Source organism: Carcharodon carcharias, chromosome 6 (assembly GCF_017639515.1).
Source record: "Carcharodon carcharias isolate sCarCar2 chromosome 6, sCarCar2.pri, whole genome shotgun sequence".
In the NCBI taxonomy this organism is placed as follows: Eukaryota; Metazoa; Chordata; class Chondrichthyes; order Lamniformes; family Lamnidae; genus Carcharodon; species Carcharodon carcharias.
In genome coordinates this window covers 13,619,769-13,643,824 of record NC_054472.1, presented here as the reverse complement: position 1 = coordinate 13,643,824, position 24,056 = coordinate 13,619,769, and the positions used below count along the sequence as shown (strand labels likewise).

General features: G+C 43.9%; 1 protein-coding gene across 4 annotated transcripts in view; it reads right to left on the bottom strand.

Annotated features, from left to right (window-relative positions):
* Positions 1-24,056, bottom strand: part of nfatc1 (nuclear factor of activated T cells 1) — a 269,605-nt gene that overhangs the window by 152,267 nt on the left and 93,282 nt on the right. For 3 of the 4 annotated variants that reach the window (XM_041189713.1, XM_041189715.1, XM_041189712.1), the window contains exons 7-8: positions 6,699-6,754; positions 2,892-3,024 (exon numbers count right to left, since the gene is read on the bottom strand). The exons of the other annotated variant lie outside the window; for it this stretch is intronic. In XM_041189713.1, the coding sequence (XP_041045647.1) occupies positions 2,892-3,024; positions 6,699-6,754 (189 nt within the window). The remainder of the gene's footprint in view (positions 1-2,891; positions 3,025-6,698; positions 6,755-24,056) is intronic. 4 annotated transcript variants of the gene reach the window in all.

Below are 24,056 nucleotides of genomic sequence, written 5' to 3'. Positions count from 1 at the left end.
TATGGCAAGACGGCTAAAATTTGGTTTCACGGCTTCGTGAAACCAGTTTGCGATCATCTGCTCCACCCACCGACGGCGGGCCACATTCCCCACCATTGGACGTTGGGAACCCCATTGTAATGCATCAGCATATCATTACTGGGCCAGCCCGCCGGACTCATCCCCCCTCCCAACACTTGATCAACATTCCACCCCTTCTGGCAACTTAAACATTCACTCTCTAGCTGGATCATCTGCCCACGGCAGTGGGAAAACAAGCTGACATGTTTCATGACAGCATATATAAGGTGTGCGCTTTGCTCGTGACTTCAAGGTTTGTTTACCTACCTTGCTTCAGGCAGCAGTCGCAGTCTTCATGCGCCAGGCTTCACAGACAGCACATCACTTTTAGGGGGGCTCACAGGTAGATCTCTACCTACCAGATGAGCCGTTTGTGGGCAGCTTTTCAATGGCTGCAGGGCAAGGTCTTACTTGGAGAAGGGATGGAGGGGTAAGTAGCCTCAGGCAAGGGAAGAGGCTGCAGGATGAGGGCTGTACTGGGGAAATGGGGTATCCCAGGGTGCATGTGAATACACATGTTGATCTGTGCAAGTGGCCTCAAGATGGTGAGGGCTGAGGAGGCAGCCTGCAGAGGAGATGAGTCCAGATGGAGATGTGAGGGTGTGTGTGAGAGAGTGAGTGGTGATGTCCCTTGAGCTGGCAGTGAGTGAAATGCCAGTGAATGTGTGATGGGCTTGAGTGTGTGAGTTTAGAGTGATGAGATGGTTGCCTTACCCGGATGAGATCATTCACCCTTTATCTGCACTGGATGGCCAACCTCTTTTGTGCAGCATTGGCACTGATCACCACTAACATCACCTACCAAGCCGGAGTGATAATGTTGCTGCCCCTCCTGCGGCCAGAGCGGGGGTAGAGGACATCACAGCGGGCCTCCATGTCATCCAAAAGGCGCTCGATGGCTGCAGTCTTCTTGCCTTTTGGGGCCATATCTTCTTTGCTGCAGCCCTGGGCTGGAAGCACTGAGCGCGGCTGTACTTTAAATGTGGTGCCTGGCGTGATGAAGCAGCGAGGTGACAGTGTGGCAGGCGAATTGGAGCCCGCCCACCATCAAAATGGCGTGTTTCCCAGGAGTGCATAATTGACGTGGCAGGTTTGGGGTGATATGGCGTGAAAAGCCGCCATCGCAACTGGTGGGCAAGAGATCGTTTTACCCGCCCACTACCGCACCTAGTGCAGATCTGGGGCAATTCTGCCCTTTGAAAGATATCACTGCTCCTTCACTGTCGCTGGGTCAAAATCCTGGGACTCCCTTCCTAACTGCACTGTGGGCGTACCTACACCAGATGGACTGTATCAGTGCAAGGCAGCAGCTCACCACCTTCTTCTCAATGGCAATTAGGGATGGGCAATAAATGCTGGCCTAGCCAGTGACTCCCACACTCCATGAAAGAATAAGAAAAGACTTGGATTTGATATTATTGGAGTAGAAATCCAACAGAGTGTTACACCAGGTCAGTAAAAGTGCTCAAGGGCTCCTTGGATCTCCTGAACAAATTTTTGAACTTTCCTGCAAATAACTGATGTGCTTAGAGAAAGAGAGCTGCCACCTACTCTCTCTAAATATTTATGTTTCAATCAATGGAGGAAGAGCTCTACGCATGTGTACGTCAATGCGTTAAAGAAGTCTCTCTCTCTGGCCCAATCCAAGACTGGCTGCTGCTGTATAATCACGATAGCTTCTTAAATATTTACATTCTGTACCACGAGCTTGAGGAATCAAAATGTCATTTTTCTCATTTGATGTGTTGTGTTTGTGTACAAGGTTATTGCATTTGATCAACACCGAGGAATCTATCATCAGTGCGATCTCAAACAGTAACGAAAGAACAGACACTGAAAGGAGTTTATAAAGATTTTGCCCTCGAAATCAAAGCCAATATTGCATCATCCAAACAACAATCATTCCCAAATTAGTTAATAAGCAGTGACTGCTCATGCTGTCAACAGTCATAAAGCCATTCCAAACGTTATATGTAGAGAGAACTCTCAGTCCCATGACTTGTGTTGCTTTACAGGAAGCCTCTCAAAAACCACAAGTAATGTAGGGACTGTAATAAGTACACAGCGGCAACCACAAATCCTCTGTCACATGGTTATACACATCACCCCTATTGCAAAATCGTCTTCCTTACTATGTCATTTTCTTTATTTAATCAAACATCAGATATACTGTAGATTATTTTAAAAATGCTTCACACTAACCCAAGTCTCTGATATCCCATGTAGATTATTGTTTTACATTGAGAAATGTACCACACTGCACTCCTGAAACTGTATTTGTAATGAAACACACATACTAACAATGATTCATTTTGTTTTGTATTGTGTCAATACAATACTCACTTCAGTCATGTCCTTTAAGCACTCACTTTAAAAAATGTAAGAAGCATGATTTTAAAAAAATCCCTTGTAGAAAAACGCAAACCCCAATTCTACCTCTTCATGACAGCATAGCTAAGGACGTGAACACTGCTTTAGTGTAGGGAACTACCAGCTTAAACTCACTGTCTGACCACCTCTATTTAATAGCATATTGTTGCATAACCACCACTGCTCACTAAAAATCATTCTATGTGTCAGAATTTCATTTGACAACATCTGGTATTGATGCAAGTTCTGAGTTTGCAGTTTTTCAAACAAAAAGTAACATAATTTCCTTTCTGATGACTTGAACTGTTAAATGCTTTTTAAAATATTTTATCTTACGGTGTAATTAATCACAAGGTAATTATGGTCCTGACAAATGGTGAAATGCCCAGTTTGATCACAAGTTTGTTGGCTTTGAACTGTGCACCTTTTGTCTATGTAATCATTTTAGCATAAGTAGTTACCATTAGCAGGTAGATAGGAAAAGCGCTGGCTTTGGCTCCTCTTCCGTTTTCCATTGCAGACATAGAAATAAACTTGAACAGGACTGGTAATGCGTTGGTTGCGATAGGGTGGAATTTCAACTATGAGCGAATTCTGCGATAGAGGAAAGAATTGACATGGACTCACGTGGTACAATATCAAATACAAAAAAAAGTGTTTCTACATAGTTTTTAATCAAATTAATAAAAAAGTGATTGTGAAATGAAAGCTCAACATTTTGAGCAGCAATCAATCTAAAAGCCTATGGATATGTTGAAGACATGTGGAAACATATCTTTAGCCTGTAGCCGCACAAGTTGCAAACGGACTGGTGAAAGCCCCAACTATTTAATATGCATCTGTAAATATGGACTTCCTTTTCCCCTTGAATTTTGAAGGTATTGATTCTTGCTGGGGTTGTACACCACAAGTGCTGGTTATCATCCAGCTTCATCAAGCGATCATTCTTCATGTGTAAGCCTAGACTATGAGTATGGTTAGTTCTACCAATTGAAGTTAAATATATACAGGTGGAGGTCATTGATTACATGGTCACTTGCGCACACATAAAGAGGGCTAAATCCATCCATGACCTCAGAATGGTCGCGTTTGGACCCAATGTCATACGAGGTCTCAAGGAGGCTCAGGTGTGCGGTGGACTCCCATCTGAGTGAATCCCTGCTCGGACGAAATTCCACATTGGCCCTAAGCCCTGAACCTTCCCTCAGGAACTGAAGCCCCACATTGTGAACCGCCTTACGGGAATGCCCTTCATGCCTTTTGGCTCAGTGCGGAGGGGTTTCCTGTATGGGCTGCTGCTACACACCCTTCACCTCCCTGCCTTCACCTGCCGCCTAGACACGCCTTGGCGTGCCCTGTAGCCGTCTGGTGGCGGAGGTCCCCACTGGAGGGCTCTCTGTGCAGGAGGCCTCCCCCTTACCATTGGGAACCTAGGATGGAGGGTGTTGCACGCAGCAGTCCCATACAACCATATGTTGCATTGGTCCACAGACTCCAAAGAAACCTGTGTATTTTGCGGTCTTGTGATGTCCATGGACCACGTGTATATATATATTATATATATACACATGACGTGTATTTGGGCTGTCATAGGCTGCACTCCCTTGTTAGCCATTTAAAAAATTTGTTCCTTAATTTTTGGTTGCACTAAGTCCAACACTCCTAATCTTCGGTGCAGAGAGGGGCGGGGAGGGAGGAAGACCTCATCGTACGCCTGCTTCTGGGCCTAGCCAAAGTGGCCATTAACAGGTCCAGGGAGTGGGTGGTTGAGGGGGTCACCTGACCTGACTATCTGCCCCTCTTCCACGGCTACGCTCATGGCCGGATGTCCTTAGAGAGTGCGATTGAGGCCTTCTGTGACCGGTGGGTTCTGCGGGTGCATTATTGAGCCCAAAAGTCACACTTTGGTTTGAACTTTGTAAGTTTCCTTTGTGTTTTGTCTTTTTGTTGCAGTTTCCCTTTAAGGGGCTGCCCCATTTATTTGTTCATTTAATCTTTTGTTAATTTGTTGATTTGTCCCCCTTTTTCTATTAGTTTAATCTAAAGAGCATGTAAAGAGACACTTACAGGGGCCAGGATTTTCCAGCCCTGTTGTGGCAGGACCCAGCAGAGGGGATGTGGTGGCCTAGCCAAAAGTCCATTGACTTTTGGTGGGACCGGATGATCCCAACGGCGGGCAGGGCCAGAAAGTCCCGGCCCAGGGTGTGAGTCAAGCTTGGCGGTATACACCTGTAATGATACACTCTGTGAATAAATCTATACCATGTAAAGATTGGCTCTGGATTCTTCCTTCACTAAAACAAAACAGTGAGGGAATTTGTGTGCAGAGGGGTCCCGCCCACCAGTTGAGAACCGGTGGGAACCTCGCACCACTTCTCTCCGGGAGACCCGATGCAATTAGCAGGCAATTAATTAAATTCTGCCCCAGATGTGTTATAGATGCTCAAGATAATCATTATTCTATTTGGTATGAAGTTAGGCATTCTTTAATATTCCTCCATTCAAATAGTCTATACTCATTGGTCGTCAACAATAGCTGGTGACACTTTATGCTAGAAAAACATCAACAAAGCAAACAAGACCCTCGTTGATGCTTTAAACACAAGAATAGCACTGACGGTAATGATGATCCTTTTTGTTGCAAATAACACAGAACATGAACTCCATGATGCTGAAGCATTTCTGAAGCACATCTGAAGCTTGCAAATACTAGTTGTTTGTTTTTAATCACCATAAGATTCAAGAGATAGATTTACAAAATTGCTTCCATTACATGAATAAAAATGTGATGTGAATGGCTTTGTTACGATTTAAATAAACCCAACTCATTATGTGGAACATTTTGTGTCAAATATGATTCTTCTTCAGAACTCTTCTTCTCAGTTCTTAAGAAGGGTCTTAGGAGTCGAAACGTTAACTCTATTTCTCTCTCCACAGATGCTGCCAGAGCTGCTGAGTTTTTCAAGCGCTTTCTGTTTTTACTTCAGACTTCAGGCATCCACAATATTTTGCTTTTATCCAATTTTTACGATGTCCTCTGTCACTCCCCTTCAAAAATCCCCAATTTTTAAAAATTAAGTCCATGAGATTTAATTTCATATTAGTCTGCTCCTTATTTTGTACTGGTTTTTAATCTGATTGAGTTTTCTCCCCCATTTCCTCTCCTCCATCTTCTGTAGTTCTGAAATGTCTCAGAGGATTTCTACTTTATTAGGATTATTTAACCAGGATCTGTGGCTAAAAATTCTTCCTTCAAGGGGTCTTATTCTTCCTTCAAGTAGTCCAAGACTAGCAACCTAACTTTCTTATGAGCCTAACACTATAATCAAATTATTCTCATGTATACAATGTGGTGTTGGAACTGTTAAAAATAAGAGTGCACATACATGTGGGCTACCAGCACATCAGGTACATATAATGTTGAAACTTTCCTGTCAAGTGGGACATTCATCTAGCTTAAAATTCTGAATGCGTTTGGGGCCATTGAAGATATTATGGTACCTTCAATTTTATGCCTGGCATAACATCCCCACTGCAGATGGATTTTCACATCAGTATAAATTTGCAAGGCTGCCACCTGACCAGGGTGATCAATCTGCTGTAAACCTAGCATTGTTAAGTAGGTATCAGCTATTGTACACACTACAGTATGAAATCCTTTTAATTAGTAGTTCGTCAGCTATTAGTCAGCGCAGTTAGTGCCAACAATTTAAAGTCAAGGTAGCTCATGTAAAGGTTCAGATACAACACTCCAATGCTGTTGGAAGCTATTTATTTGCAGCTGCTTGACAATTAAAGGCAGTTGCATTGGACAGTTTGGCATTGGTCCCTAGCACATTAACTGTTTGAGAAACTTCTACTTGCAAACAGCAAGGCAAAGAAAGGGTGTCTTTTTATCTCTCTTGGTGATGTAGTTAATAATTGTACAGTTTTCATTGTGTCTGGCATCTGTAACATTCTTAGTGTATGTGCAGATTTCTGCACACGAAACTAACCCTAACCCTAATTTCAAGATTCCCAAATCAACTCCTTATCCTGTTTATTTAGCATCCTCGTCCATAGTTAGACAATTTCAGCCAGTTTCCTTTTTAATCTATTAGTTTATAATTAGATTTGAACAAAATTCCTGGTTTGTAGTGATGACCACTTGTTTAATTTATTTTTTTTAAATGAAGAGAACAAAACTTCTGGAATACCTATTGTGTTTTAATAGCTATTCGTATTTCACAATTCAACACAAGTATTAGAGTACAAACAATTGAACTTACAGGCTTAAAGAATTCCTTGTCAGTTTTTGCTTCAGTCTCCCACACATGATGCCCATCTGGGAAAAAAAAATCAATGGGATGTTGGTGAACTTATCTTCATTTAACTGTACGCCCAAGAGGCTTTATGGATAGAATAGTAGCGACTAGAGTTTTTGCAGTTTACAGTGCATAATATAACAAGATTATAGATTTATTTTGTTGAATGGGCATCAGAATAAAGTTTTCTTACACTGTTAAAAATTGCGTTACCCAGTAAGCAGTTTCTCTCCCTAAATATAATAGGTTTTATTCCAAATACGTCATGCATCTCAAATATCTCTGCCCTTTCTGGTTTTGATATGATCTTATATGCTTATTTCCAGTGCAACATGGGGATTTGATACATCCTATTCTCAAATCGACTTGATTTATTTTAAAAACAAAATAATCACCCTTGCAATGCAAGAGTGGGTGAGTGCAGATGACCACTTCCTCTGATCCAGTAATCAGTAAATTAAGAGCCATGTACTTTTCAGAAATAAAAGTGGCTTGTTCTGCAGTGACAGGATTGTTCTTGATTGAATTCCCAAGCCAGAAGGCTGCTATTATTGCCTTATTATACCGAACATTGCAAAAGATATGCAATCTGAGTATTGTTTATTTTGTCTTTTGTAAAAAATAAATTGATTAATTGCTTTCTTCCGTTAAGAGAATTTGAGTGAATTGCAGCCCTGAGTTCCGCTATTGCAGCTAGACAATTAAGCTCTTCCTGAGAATAATTGTTTGTGCATGAAGGCTTTCAAATGAAGCCCATTAAGTTATTAATGTAATACAATGGTATCCTAATTGTGCATAATTAATTGTTTATGTGATGCTTATATAGAAGAAGACGAAAGACCCTACTTCAGTCTATATGAAGCCTAGAGGCACAAAAATTAATGCTAATATTTCAGCTGTAGACCTTCATCAAGAGAAAGACACCAGAGTTATGTAATTTTCCCCTCCTCTGGTGGGAAGGTTATTGGGGTGTCCAATTTTCATGGTCTCTGCCCCATGAGAACAGTGGAGTAGCAGGCTGAAAATGGCACTGCTCTGCTGATCATTCCATCGCTGCTCATAGTATCACTGCTGCCATTTTGTTGACGCCTTGAAGCGGTCAGCCAAGGAATCTACCTATTTTCAGGCAAGAACTGACTTGTAATATGTTAATCATGGTCCTATCACAGATGTGGAATCCCGACAGGATCTTGAGGCATCAATGGGTGGAGCGTGCACCGCCTACACTCTGTCCACTGATGTTGATGCCAGATGTTGATTGGACTAACCAGGGGAGCACAAGAACATAAGGACGTAAGAAATAGGAGCTGAAATAAGCCATCTGGCCCCTTGAGCTTGCTGTGTCATTCAAAAAGATCATGGTTGATCATCTGCATCAACTCCACCTTCCCCCACTATCCTCATATCCCATAATTCCCAAAGTTCTGTCAACCTCTGTCTTGAATATACTCAACAATTGATCATCCACAGCTCTCTGGCGTAGAGAATTCCAAAGATTCAACAACCCTTCGAGTGAAGAAATTTTTCCTCAATTCAGTCCTAAATGACCAACTTCTTATACCAAGACTGTGAAGCCGTGTTCTCTACTCTCCAACCGGGGGAAATATTTTCTCAGCATCTACCCCGTCAAACCTCTTAAGCTTTCTACCCTTGTTGGAAAACACCCATGAATGCTTCTGCTGGCTCGAGAAACAAAGAAACCTTCAGCTCTGTTCCACAAAGGAGACATTGGCACTCCTGCCACTGAACGTTGCACACAGCCCCCATCTCAGCACCTGGTAGGCAAAGCAGGCACAGGTGCCACGTTTGCAGTTCAGTAGTAGTAACCAAATGAGACCAGCCCTTAAAGAGTTCTAAGCAGGTGGACGGCACAATGGCTCTGTCCGTTGGACACCCAAAATCTACCTGAAGGTGAGAATCTACTGTTTGTACTCTGCTTGGCACTTTCCCATGCAGCCCAGCTACAGCAACCCCATGGAATCATGTCATGTCATGTAAACTTGCATTAATGTAGCACTTTTCACAATCCATGTTATAGCAAGGCACGTTACAGCCAATGAAGTACTTCTGAAGTGTTGGAATGAAGGAAACAGGACATGCAATTTTCACACAGTAAGATCCCACACTTAGCAATGAGACAATGACCAGATAATGCATTTTAGTTGGTCGAGAGATACATATTAGTCAGGACATTGGGGAGAATTCCCCTTCTCTTCAATGTATTGCCATGGAATCCATTACCTCCACCTGACAGCATATGTGTGTTTAACATCTCATCTGAAAGACTGCACCTCTGACAGTGCAACATTTTCTCAGCACCGCACTGAAGTCTCAGCCTAGATCATGTGCTCAAGTGTCTGGAGTGGAACTTGAACCCATGAGCTGCTGATTCAGAGGCAAGAGTGGCTGCCCACTCACTGAGTCATAGCTGATCTGAATGGTCCTCTATTTTTGGTACCCTGAAACATTTGGTACACTTCCAGGTCAGGAGTAGCAGATCAAGGTTCTGGGGGTGATTTCCAAATTGGGTATATATAATGTGGGCAGGTCACATGTAGTACCCTGCACACAGTCAATAGGAGATCCAATGTTGTTGGGACTCACTAGCCAGGTGCCATTGCTAACCTTGCTCCATCTAGGCAGCTTCCCAATTTCCACCCCTCTATCACCACACATGGTCCACCTCTGACACTTCGCTTCCCTTCCTTGACCTCTCTGTCTCAATTTCTGGTGATAGACTGTCCACCAATATTCATTACAAGCCGACCGACTCCCACAGCTACCTTGACTACAGCTCCTCACACCCTGCTTCCTGTAAGGACTCCATCCCATTCTCTCAGTTCCTTCACCTCTGTCGCATCTGTTCCGATGATGCCACTTTCCAAAATGGTGCTTCTGACATGTCTTCCTTCTTCCTTAACCCATCCACTGAGTTTGACACAGCCCTCGACCGTGTCTGACCCACCTCCTGTGCTTTTGCCCTCACACCTTTCCCTCCCTCCCAGAACAATGAAAGGGTACCCCTTGTCCTCGCTTTTCACTCCACCAGCCTCCGCATTCAAAGGATCATCTGCCACCATTTCCGCTAACTCCACAATGATGCCACCACCAAACACATCTACCCGCCCCCCAAACGCCCCCCCACCTCCCCGTCAGCATTCCATGGAGACCATTTCCTCTGGGGCATCCTAGTCCACTCCTCCATCGCTCCCAACACATCATGCTGCTCTCACGGCACCTTCCCTCGCAATCGCAGGAGGTGCAACACCTGCCCCTTTACCTACTCCCTCCTCACCGTCCAAAGGCTCAAAAACTCCTTTCAAGTGAAGTAGCACTTCACTTGCACCTCCTTCAATTTGGTCTACTGCATCCACTGCTCCCAATGTGGTCTCCTCTATATCGGGGAGACCAAATGTAGACTGGGTGATCGCTTTGCGGAACACCTTCAGTCTGTCCACAACCATGACCCAGGCCTTGCTGTTGCTTGCCATTTCAGCACACTGTCCTGCTCTCATGCCCACATGTCCGTCCTTGGCCTGCTGCAATGTTCCGGTGAAGCCCAACACAAACTGGAGGTACAGCACCACATCTTCCGATTAGGCACGTTACAGCCTTCTGGACTTAACATCGAGTTCAACAGCTTCAGAACATGAAATCTCTCCTTTATCTTCACCCCTTTTTGATCCCCCCTTTCTTTTATAGTTATTTTTATTTTTTATCCACTTATTTTCATTTTTATTCATTTATTCATTATTTGTTCCCCCTTTTTCCCACAACCACCACCCCCTCCCCCCAGCCCACCCCCAAAAAGGCCATCTGTTAGTTGTTCCATGTTGTTCTTTCACAGAATGCTTAACCTTGTTCTGTTATTAACACATAGATTAACACATTTATGCTACTATCAGCACCTCCTTGAGCCCTTACCACTACCATTAACACCCCTTTTGTCCATGACATCTTTGTCAATCCCTCTTTAGCCTCCACCTATCGCTATCCAGCTTCACCTGCTCCACCCCCTTAAACAGTATAAATTTCATCACATTTCTGCTTCTCTTTAGGTCTAAAGAAGAGTCACACGGACTCGAAAGGTTAACTCTGTTCCTCTCTCCACAGATGCTGTCAGACCTGCTGAGCTTTTCCAGCGTTTTCTGTTTTTATTTCAGATTTCCAGCATCCGCAGTACTTTGCTTTTATCCCGACTGCAAGGGTTGGGAGTCCAGGAGGGTGACCTGAAGCCCCTAACAGGGCAGGTACGCTTTGCAACGGTGTTTACAGAAAGTGGGTTTTCCAAGCAGCCAACAGCAGCAGAGGTTGCCACCTCCCAACCCATTTCCGACCACCCCCCACAATCCCTGATTGTCCAATGCAGCATGAAGGTGCTAGCAGATCAAGGAAGCAGTAGGAAAGAGACCTTCTGCACCTCTAATTAGCAATGGGCGTCCTGCCAAGTCTGCCAGCAGCAACAGAGAGTGGTGGCAGGTCAAATCAATGTTGTTCTCAGGACTGGTCTGTGGTGCAGGTAAAAAAAAAACAGTGATCTGACCAGGACTAGCACTCTCTATACAGGTTAGCACCAACACCATTACATTTTCATACAAAATAAAAACAGAAAGTGCTGGAAATACTCAGCAAGTCTGGCAGCATCTGTGCAGAGTGAAACGGAGTTAATGTTTCAAGTCAAATATGACTCTTCTTCACAACTGATGATTAAACTTTCCCTTCCCAAGCCTCTTCTCCATGGCAGTTCCTTCTGCTCGAGCTCACGCTCTCAAAAGCTTGCGACTGCCCTCACAGCTGCTCCCCCTGCCCCTTGGCACACTGGCTGCTTCCTCCCAACTTGTATAATGTGAGCTATCTCACTCAGTTTCAAAAGTGCTGGGCAGGGCAGACTAATTCGATGCCGGTCATCTTGCAAAGGTAACTGCAGAAGGAAGAGTACAGGAAAGGAGGACATGCCTCTGCGCTGCAAACTCTGAGGGCTACAGAGGAATTTGTAACTCTCTGTCACACACACACACACAAACACAACCAAAAAACCTGCTGCTGCAATATGCTCTCCACTCATCTGCTACTACTTAACCTTGACATTACCTGGTTACCCTTGTTCCTGTACTATGATTCTAAGTCTTTCAGATAACTTGAGCCCTGCAAGTGCACAATTTGCTGGGGGTAAATCCTCTTGAAGATAACCTGTCATTGTTCATTCCCTTCCAGGCACTAGAGATCAGTGCTGTGTGTGTGGCCATTTAATTTGAACTGGCCGGGTGCCAGTGCTAATCTTGCTCCTTGTTGGCAGCGTGCCAATTGGCAGGATGAGAAATCTGGCAGAGTCATTGCTACTTATTCAGCCTAAAGAGGTGGTGCACTTGGCAATCATGGTTAGTGAGACACAGGGGTTGGCAATGGGTGTCTTGTTAAGCACAAGTGGGCAGGAGCAACTGCATTTGGAAAGCTTAAGGCCAGCAAACACTTCCCCCCAGAAGGCAAGTTCACATGGTAGCTCTGCTGAAGAGAACGCCACAGATGCAGAATGTAGGGAGCCATGCCTTTAAAGGGAGAGTACTTCTCTTACAGCAGCAGTCACTCAATACTCTGAACTGCCTGCCAGGGAGCTTCTGCCACAGGTCTCAGAGCAGGCAGAGATACATTACCAACTGTTGTGGGGCTTTGGTGCATGGAATCAACACTCCACTTTGAGCCATGGAGCATGTGGTCACCTCAGTGGACGCTGCGGCTGGGACCTTCTTGGAGGAAATTTTGGCACCAGTTGTCGCATTGCTCAGGAATGATCCCCAACCTACAATTTCCAAATTGTCCATGGGGAAAAAGTGGTAGAAGTAATTGCTCGTGCAAACGTGGCATCAGTCAGGTGTTCAATGCAAACATGGACTGCAGACTAACTGATGTTACTGACATCCATTGTGGAAGCTTTAAAGGAGCTGGAAATGAGGAAACTCAAGGATGTAATGGTCTTAATTGCAAAATGCAATGCTTTGCCAGCTGCGGCAATGGGTTGTATGTCTTGCTGCAGGAAGGAACAAAAGACACACAGTTCCCCTGGAGGCAAAGCTTCCTCATACACTGCTCCTAAAAGAACTGCGGGCATGTTATCCAGAGTTTATGAACCCTGGTGGAGGGAGGGATGGCGAGGGTGGGGATTCCTGCACGTATACTTCTTCCTATTTCATCCTTGTGCAATTTGTTCTCCTAATCAGTGTTGTCCTCCTACTGTTGGACCTCATCTTTTAACCAGAATGGGATTGTCAGGAGGCAGCCCCATGAAGAAGGTTATACTGTTGCTAGAAGATCCATCATAAAAATAAAGAACATGGTGCATCACCATGACAAGCACTTTAATAATAGTCCACATGTGCAAAAATAATCTACGGTGTTATGGCAAAAAAAGCCTCCCAAAACTTTCCAGCATTTTAGCTGAAGGCAGGTGAGGATCCCGTTAGAAATAGTCACCCTTCCAAGTTGCACCACCCGTCCCTTGCAGGCAGATTGAGGACTAGACAACGAGAGTGTAAATGGGTATGGCCATTGTGGTTTTACCTGCCACAAACTGACCCCAATTTGTCTATATTAATGAGGCCCCCACCTGTTTCCCAATGGGAGCTCTGGCTGCTTGAATCTGGGTCGGCCTGAAAATTGGAATGGCTGGTGGTCAATTCTGAGAGTGGTTTCGACGCTGCTACTTCCCCACACCCACTCATAAGGCATAGAAAGGATGGTGACGAGATGAAGGGTTTCCCCCCCCCAACTCTGTTTCATAAATCTTGCAGAAGTAGCTGGCGAGGTGAATTTCAGAGAAGCACCGTGAGGCCATTCCTATGCTGGTATTGCATATCCTAAGTTCAAGGTCTAGATATTCAGGGATGGCAACATATACCATCACAAGAAGAAACGCCAGAGGAGTGCACTGGACAGTCTTGCTCTCAATCCCTCAGAATACTTAGGGGTAAATTAGCGGAAACAAGGATGAAAAAAACAGCACATGACTCTTTACTATCAGATAGAATCTAAATTTGTTGCACAGTATTTTGGTTACTTGAGTGTTATTCTGGGCAGCAGGGCATGACTTGTGCTTGACATCAGCAAAGGAACTGAAAGTATTGATAAAACTTCTCAAATTTTACGTAGGTAGCACATTAAGGTTTTCTGTGAAATTAAGAACAACATATGAACATATGAATTAGGAGCAGGAGAAGGCCATTCAGCCCTTCGAGCCTGCTCTGCTCCATTGTATTACCCCCTATAACACTGTATTGGAGCAGTAACAGGCAGGCATTTCAGCAATATACTATTTACATAAAGTGAGCTGAAATTTCTTAGTAAAATTTCTGCTCAAGAAATCATATTAATATAATGACTAATTTGCATCATTAAATAATGGAAAATCATCTATTTTGATACTGTGCACACAATGTATTTGGATTTATGGTGCTCATACATTATACAGCCACTTGTTAATCAATCATTTTTTAAAAAATCTTTTCCTTTTTTCTAGTTCCCCACCAAACCATCATAAAATTAATGTTGCTTTGGTAATGTTCTTGCATTGCTATCAGAACACTGAAAGAACACAGTCCTTTCTCAACAGGAGTAGAACTTCGTTAAAAACTTGGAAGTCGGTTAGCGCACCAACGTCTAATTTGTTGCTGGATTAAGCTAAAAGAATGTAAGTTGAATAATAATCATTGCAAAACTGTAATGCATTTGGATGAGAGCTCTGGTTTGTAACAATAAGAGAGCATTCATAATTATACGATAGATGTTAGGCTGGCTTGGCTTATAGTTTCCTACTTTTTGTCTCCCTCCCTTCTCGAACGGGGCGTCATATTAGAGGTTTTCCAATCCACTGGGACCCTCCCGGAATCCAGTGAGTTCTGGGATATTTCAACCAATGCCTCTGCTATCTCTGCAGCCACTTCCTTTAAAACCCTTGGTTGCAGGCCATCAGGTCCTGGCGACTTGTCTGCCTTTAGTCCCATTAGTTTGTCAAAAACTTTGTCCCTCATGATAGAGACTGTTACAAGATCTTTCCTCCCGTTAGTTTCTTGCTTATCTGCTATCTTTGGGATGTTTATAGCATGAAGACCGATGCAAAATATCAGTTTAAATTATCTACCATTTCTATGCTCCTCGTTATCAATTCTCCAGTCGCATCCTCCAAGAGTCCCATACTCACTTTAGCCACTCTCTTTCTTTTTATATACCCATAAAAGCCCCTGTTGTTTGTTTTTATATTTCTTGCCGATTCACTTTTATAATCAATTTTCTCCCTCTTTATTAGCTTTTTAGTTAGCTGCTGCAGATTCCTAAAAAAATCCCAATCCTCTGGCCTACCAGAGTTTTTGCCACTTCGTATGTCTTAACTTTTGACTGGATACTCTCCCTGACCCTTTGTTAACTATGAGTGGTTCATCCTTCTCATCGAGTCCTTCACTTTGACTGGGATAAATTTTTGCTGAGTGTTATAAAATATCTGCATAAATGTCTGCCACTGCTCATCCACTGACCTTCTCCTTAGTCTATTTTCCCAGCTCACTTTAGACAACTCTTTCTTCATACCTCTGTAATTGCCCTTATTTAAGTTGAGGACACAGGTTTGAGACCCGAGTTGCTCACTCTCAAACTGAATTTGAAATTCTACCATGTTGTGATCGCTACCCTCTAGAGGATCCTTAACTATGATATCTCTTAATAATCCCAGCTCTTTACACATTACTACATCTAAAATAGCCTGTTTCTGGGTAGGTTCTGCAAAGTATTGCTCTAAAAAAAATCCCTGATGCATTCTACAAATTCGTTTTCCATGTTACCCCTGCCACTCTGTTTTGTCCTGTCAATATGCAGATTAAAATCATCCATGACAATTGTAGCACCTTTCTGACTCCCCTCCGTTATTTTCCAATTTATACTTTATCCAACAGTGAGGTAGCTCTTCAGGGGCCTATAGACATGTCCCCATTACTTCTTCCCCTTGCTATTTCCACGCAAACTGATTCCACATCACGATCTATTGCACCTATATCACTACTCACCACCGCACTGATATCTTCCTTTATTAACAAAGCTACCCCACCTCCTTTTCCTTTTTTGCCTGTTATTCCGGAGCATCAAATACTCTTAAATATTGAGTTCCCGGTCTAAGGAACCATGTCTCTGTAAAAGCTATCAAGTCATATTCATTTATTTCAATTTGTGCCGTCAACTCATCTATCTTGTTACAAATGCTGTGTACATTCAGATAAAGAGCCTTAAGCTTTGACTTTTTACAAGTATGACTCATTCTGGTTCTGATTTCTGCTGTGCTCTTCTGCTGATATTTTCTACCCCTTACTGTCACACTTTGATCATCATTCACTTCATTATCCTGCACCTCTGCACTCTCGTTTCTTTTTGATTTTTTATATTTCCGTTCAATTGAACTCTTGACCTCATTAATTAGTTTAAAGTACTATCTACAACCCTAGTTTCATGATTCACCAGGACACTGATCCCAGCATGGTTTAAATGAAGCCCATCCCAATGGAACAGCTCTCTCCTTCCCCAGTACTGGTGCCAGTGCCCCATGAATTGGAGCCAATCTTTGAGCCACGCATTTACCCCTCTAAACTTATTTACCCTATGTCAATTTGCACATGGCTCAGGTAGTAATCCGGAGATTATTACCTTTGCGGTTCTGCTTTTTAATCCGAGCTACGCGTAGTCCCTCAGCAGAACCTTTTTCCTAGTCCTACCTATGTCGTTGGTACCTAGATGGACCACGACAACTGAATCCTTCCCCTCCCACTCCAAGTTCCTCTCCAGCCCAGAAGAGATGTCCTTAACCTTGGCACCAGGTAGGCAGCACAACCTTTGGGACCCTCTGTCTTTGCTACAGAGAACAGTATCTATTCCCCTAACTATGCTATCCTCTATTACTACTAAATTTCTCTTTTCTCTCCCCCCCACTTGAATGACTGTCTGTACCATGGTGCTGTGGTCAGTCCGCTCATCCTCCCTGCAGTCTGTGCTCTCGTCTACACCGGAAGCAAGAACCTCATACCTATGGACAAGGGGACTGACTGAGGCTCCTCCAAAACTAAATCTTGGTTCTCCATACCTGCCTCATTCACGAGCGCATCCTCCTGTCCCTGACCACGGTCCAAATTTGATGCAATTAATCTAAGGGGTGTGGCTGTCTCCTGATGTGTCGCAGTGTCCGCAGCTCAGACTCCAGCTCATCAACTCTGAGCCAAAGTTCCTCAAGCAGCCAACACTTGCTGCAGATGTGGTCACTATGGATGGAACCTGGGTCCACCAGCTCTCACATACTACAGCCGCAATAAATCGCCTGCCCAGCCATATCAATTCTATTTAATTAATTAATTTGGATGTTACCTATTTTAAAAGTGAATTTCTTAACAGTACTCTTCAGCTGTAATAATGTCTCCTGATTTAAACCACTTGGCCAATCAAAAGAGACACGGAAGGAGATACCCACCAATCACCGATTGATTTCCTTTGACATCACTCTTCGGCCCTGACTTTTTTTTTTGGAAAATTATACTTTATTCATAAAATATCTGGAAGAACATTACAAAACATTTCTAAATGGCCATCACAAAAAGTGTAATCAGGTTCAACTTTTACACATGGATCATGAGGTGCTTCGACAAAAACAATGAATATTACAGTCATTTCAATATGGTCATTACAGACAGTCAGACAGTGCCATGGGATTGGAGTTATCGAAATACATCATGTTGCACTCTGAGGTGCTTCAATACAATATAATACAATTAGTATTCACTATATACATTCATTGTGAGCCGTACAGCCCGAGGGGTCTATACAATTCCCAGCCCCATGGTGCACTATGGCAGAAAGGTCTCAGACAGCGACCCTTCCTCATTGGGCCTTTGTGGCGGCTGCCCCAAGCTTTAGTGCGTCCCTCAGCACGCAGTCCTGGACCTTGGAATGTGCCAGTCTGCAACACTCGGTTGGGGACAACTCTTTGCACTGGAAGACCAATAAGTTTCGGGCAGACCAAAGAGCGACTTTCACCAAGTTGATGATCCTCCAGCTGCAGTTGATGTTTGTCTCGGTGTGTGTCCCTGGGAACAGCCCGTAGAGCACAGAGTCCTGTGTCACAGAACTGCTCAGGATGAACCTCGACAGAAACCACTGCATCTCTCTCCAGACCTTCTTTGCAAAGGCACATCCCACAAGGAGGTGAACAACGGTCTTGTCCCCACCACAGCCACCTTGAGGGCAACGTGCCAAGGGGGTGAGACTCCTAGTGTGTAGAAAGGATCTGACGGGGAGGGCTTTTCTCACCACCCTGACAAGTAGAAACAGGTCCGCCTCTCTCACTCTCCTCTAGGTGCTGCTGATTGCCTGTCCCAGGGTCCTCACCTCACACATCTGCAGGACATTATAAGCTCCGCTCACCGAAATCTTTCCCCCCCACTGGATCATTCGAGCACGTTGGCATGATTGCACGCTGATGTGTTTCACAACTGAACATAAGCTACGTGAACCTGGCGAGCTGCACTTCGCTCAGGACTTTGAGGTCTGTTTGCCTACCTTGCTTCAGGCAGCACTCGTGGTCATCAGCGCCAGGCTTCACAGACAGCACCACATCACTTTTAGAGAAGCTCACGGGCAGGTCTCTACCCACCAGACCAGCCGTACGGCAGGGATGGTTATCCAATGGCTGCAGAGCTAGGGCTTGCTTGGGGAAGGTGGGGGGAGAAGTGGCCTCAGGCAAGGGAAGAGGCTATAAGACTGGGGCATTACTGGGGAAGGAGGGTGTGTGCAGGGATATACATTGATCTGTGCAAGTGGCCTCAAAAGGGTGAGGGCTGAGGAGGCAGCCTCCAGAAATGCGGCCAAATGGAGATGCGAGGGTGTGTGTGAGAGAGTAAATGGTGATATCCCTTGAGCTGGCAGTGAGTGAGATGCCAGTGAATGTGTGATGGGTTTGTGAGTGTGAGTTTAGAGTGATGAGCTGGTTGCCTTACCCTGGCAGCACGGATGAGATCACTTCTCTGTTTTCTGCACAGGATGGCAAATCTCTTGTGTGCAGCGTTGGCACTGACCACCACTGCCATCACCTACCAAGTCAGAGTGGTGACACTGATGGGCCTCCTGAGGCCAGAGTCGGCGTAGAGGACATTGTGGCGGGCTCCAACAATGTCCAGAAGGTGTCCTAGGGATACAGCACTGAAATGGTGGGCTGCACTTTTCTTGGCTTTTGGGGCCATGTCTTCACCGGTGCCCTCTTGGGCTGGAAGCACTGAGAGGCATGCACACGCCCTGAGGTGAATTAGTGGCCGTCCGCTAGTGAAATGACATGTTTCCTGGGAATGCACGACTAATGAGGCGGGATTGGGATGATACGGCGCGATAACCTGCCATTGTGGCTGGCAGGTAAAATGTCCTTTTTCCCAACCCCCCTACCACACTTAGTGCGAATCTGGAACGATTCCGCCCCTAATGTTGAACACTATGTTTTGAGTTCTGCAAGCTGAGCTGGTTGGGTACGGTCTATACCATACCCATTGCAAACAGCAGAAGGGACGTGCTCTTTGATACGATCCAACAGCCTTTGGGACCTATGGCCTACATAGATAGCATCACACAGGCACTGAAATCTGCCAGGGTTTCTCTACCACAGTCTACCGTAGGTCTACCTTCACTGTTCAATACATGTATTGGGACTCTTACAGTTCCACGTGCTATAAGACTGGTCTTACTGACAGCCTCATAATTAGGGTCTGAACCATTTGTTCATCAATGGCGTCATGGCTACCCTGATCAGATAATTTTGCACTGTATATCATGCAAACTCACGAACGGGCCCAAGGCCATCACTTTTGGCCCTGAAAAGTGCCCAGTCTACCTCAGATTACCCTGGAAGGGCAAGGTACCTCAAAAATTTGAGCAACAGGTGAAGCTAGCTGTTTCACGCTGCTGCTATGCAGTAGCAACACGAGTGGTATTCACCACCAGCAGGATGCTGCCGTCAAGCCAAAAAGACTTTCTGCCTATCACACAAAGGAGTAATGTGGTGTATGAATTTCAGTGCCAGTCTGATGCTGGTTCGTAGGCCATATGTCCCAAAGGCTGGCCGATTGTATCAAACAACATGTCCCTTCCGCCGTTCACAACGGGCAAGGTACAGACCGTACCCAACCAGCCCGTGCTTGCAAAACTTAAAACATAGTGTCCCAACACTAGATGTGACTCCGCAATTGGATAACATTTGCTAAGTAATCCTTGGTGTGCTAAGAATTACGCTGACAACCAATTTAAGATTGTCAGTTGGACTCGTAGTGTGGTGCATTTGCCTGTACTGGAAGCTACATATATTAATACAGAGGGCCGTGTTCTTTGCAGACAGGAAATACATGCACAGCCTTTGCGCCTGTTGCAGCTAAACAAAATAAGTGACAGCCATTCACTGGTTCATTCTCCAGGGCAATGTCTTGACCAGTCAGAGTCAAGCCTCCTGGTTTAAATTTCAAACAACGCTTGGCAGTTAACTGTCAGTCACCATCACTGGTGCATTCACGATGGCAACACTTTACCAATCAGAGTCCACTTGCCAACGAATCAACACTCTCTTCTCATACAGTATAAATAAATTGTTTCCCTTGACATTGGCATTTCCATGTGAATTGTCCTGATGAGTGCAGGATGAAAAGCTTTGACAATAAAAATCTCTTTTTGCAGCAATAATCAAGTTCTGTTACTACCAAACAACTAATTATACTTTCATCTAATTATTGAATAAAGTGCATAGTAATCTCTTTCCTTTGTACACTGTACAATATCATATTACCACAGCGGACTGCTAAATTCAACCCAATGAAAATTACATACTGCACTCCAAACATCATCATTATGGCTGGAGTTAGGTTATTATAATACATGTTGTATTTAACCACATCCCCAAGTACTCATGCGCTTTATACGAATGTGTTCAGGCTCACTGATGAAAAAAACTCTCTCACTAGCTTTTTTCATATTTTGTTTCTTAGTTTTTTCTCTCCACAAATGTCTTCCCTCATGTGACATGAATGCCGAGAGGACATGTAACTTCCCCATGCTGTCTATTTAGTGCTGCAAGTCCACAATAGGAGAAATTTAAGAGTATTCCAGACTCTCCCTCAGATTTTTCATTCTTCCCAATTTAATAGTACCTGTCCTCTGCTTGCCATCAGGAATTCTACGTGGGGAATAGTGGATAAGGACTCATGTCAAGTGTGTGGCAATCCATGCACTATTTAGCCTACTAATTAACCATAAAACAGCGCAGATATGTAAAGAGCGGAAATAAAGGACAATATCTTGTTCACCATTTTAAAAACTTACTGCTGTATCTGATGTTGAGAAACCGCTTTGTGGAAGCAGCTTCACCAGTCTATAATGATTTAATTAGATCCATCACCAGCTCCTCAGAGCAACAAAAGCACCAGCCTTGCCAACAGCATCATGTCTCAAGAATTATTTCTTTTTAAGAATGCATGACATTCTTGTGCCTATACTTCAGGGAGATGATATCCACTTGAAAACAAAGAGTTTAAAAGATGAGTTAAAATAGTCAACATTGCAATGGCATATGGACACACATATGTGGCCATCCACAAATATCTTCAGCAGTAATTTTCAGGCTAATGTTCTATTTAAGGGAAAGCAAATCAAAGATTTCTGTTTTCCTGGTTTCAGCTCAATACTTTTGTGATGAGGGTGTGGGGTAAGGACAGGGGGAGGGGGTGGGCATGGAGGGAATGAATAAGGGAAGATGTCCCATTCTGATCTGTTTACTTCATTGGTCAAATTGTACCTACACCACAGGGGACTGCAGCAGTTCAAGAAGGCAGCTCACCACCACCTGCTCATGGGCAACTAAGAATGGGCAATAAATGCTGGCCCAGCCAGTGAAGCCCACACCCCGTGAATGAATAATAAAATAAAATAAAGCAAGTAGGGTTTCTGTAGCATCAATGCTTCCCCAGTGTAAATCAGACTTGGAAAATGTGGATTCTTTAGGTCCCACTGAGTGGGATGATTGTGTCCTTATTTTAAAGTGCGCTTGTTATGTTTGATCCATTGTAAGGAGTTGGAAGGCAATATCAGTTTTCACATTCACAACCTGGTTCACAATCGAGTATGCATTTACGGAAATGATGATCGAATAAAAAGCATTTAGAACTGCGTCGAAGGTTTTGAGAATGGCCAGTTTATATTCAACCATTTCACGGTCTCATTACTCACTGCTCTATCAAAAGCAAAATCGTTGGACTGCGTGCAAAGTGTCAGTAGCTCAAACACTGGCAGCCGTTCATAACAAAAGTACTGTCAGGTTTAGTTTCAGGCTGAAGTTCTTCATTATTCAATTATATGATCAAACTGTCAGGAAAAGCATTTATACCAGCAAATGTGAAAAGGTTCATTAGTAAATTCAGTGGAAAATTAGGGATATTTTCCTATGCTTTCCTACACTTTGTTGGCAGGTTTGAGGGGAGAGTGGAAAATAGCTAGACATTTTTGGCCGTGAAAACGTGAAGAACATTTTTATTTCTGTACCATTTAAGTGTATTGCTCAACAAAATAAAATGGTACTGGTTCCTGTTCCATGACGCATATTTCACGGGTGAATTCATCTCAAATAACTATGATGAAGTCTGCTTTGAAACAGTGAGCAATATAGATGGTCAAAAGCTTTTATTTTTTTTTAAAAAATGAGCAGTGAGGGAAATTCAGGTGTAGCAGGTGATTTTCAGCACAGAAATGTGAATGGGGAATCTTCCTCCATTAAACCGCACCTAAATTTGCAATCTGAACACCATTGAGCTAAGTAGGAGTGGAAGCGTGCCCAGAAAGAAAATCTGAGGTTGTCCTTGGAGAGCTATCCTTTAATGAAAATGACAAATGACAATCATTTCTTCAACTTCAAAGCAACGTTGCTGGCAGAATCGTACTGAAAAAATACGCAGAACCGAAGAAAATTCGGACCACAAAGCCAACAAAAGCCAGAAAAATATTTACAGGTGACAGCAGCTTTATCCAGCCACTTTCTCCAATGCGACCTCCCTGCAGAGGTTAAGTCCACAACCTATCCAGGAAGCACGCAAAGTAGATGTTTGGCTTCTCTGCATAATTTCCTATGATGGAACAGTGGATACAGCTGCTACAATGGAAACAGTTACCCGAATTGTTGAGTGATTCCCCACCACTACACTCCAATTCTTGGAGATGTGCGCTTTTTAAAAAAAAGCCAAGATACATACTAAAAACATGAGCGTAGAAGCTTACTTGCAAAGATACTGGCCCTCCACGCAGATGTCACCCCCTCCACCACTTTCGAACCTAGGGGCCATTATCAAATTAGAGGTGGGTGTGTGACCGCTAATGGGGAGTCCTGGCCAGAAAAGGGGCCACGTCATCGTGTGGTCCTCCTTGGCTCAGAGGTGGGGGTAGAGGGTGCTGTTTACTGAGGCTCTGGAAGGCCTTTGTGAACCCTGAAAAAAACCACTTCTTTCCTTACTGATTTCTGCTCCTCTTCTTGAGGCTATAATTGGCAGTATCCTGAGCATTTGCACATGTCATAGTAGCAAGTGGAATAACCCAGCTCCCTCTGCTGAAGATTGGTGGCAGAGGCTATTTTTCTCTTCATGCTACAATTTGCGTACCCTCTACCCACAGGCAAATTGGAGCATTTTATGCCACCAATCAGCCCCTGATTAAGGCAGGGACACTGCACAGTACAACCCTCAAGCATATTTCCAGTCCCTTCTTCCCAGATTCACCAGGTAACCTTCAGGGCAGGACATGGAAGCCTAAGTTATTGTTTGTTAAGCAAGGATCCCCGATTAACCAATCAACTTGGAGTTTGAAGGTGGCGAGGATTTTGAATGGTTAATGAAAAGTCAAGCTGCTTAAGGGATTCAATTTTCTCTTCCAAAGCATTAATAGGAAAATAAACACTTTTCAGAACTCACTTAAATACAAATTTAATGCCTTTAAAAATCTGTCCCAGTGGATAATTGCTGACTTGAGTTTGAAGCCTGTTGAAAATATCTAAACGATGTAATGGCAATAAGGACTAAAAATTTGGGGTTGCAATCATGTTCAGTGAACTTCTTTGTTAAAATAGATGGTGGGAGGGGGAAGCAATTCTACGCAAATATGTTAATATCTTCATTCTTGTAAAGCCTGATTGAACCACGCAATATTGGATAATGTAGAATAATGTCCCAAGGTTGTTCACGTAGGACAAAAGGAACAGGAAAACTTGATTGAGGAGATATGTCTGGAAAACAA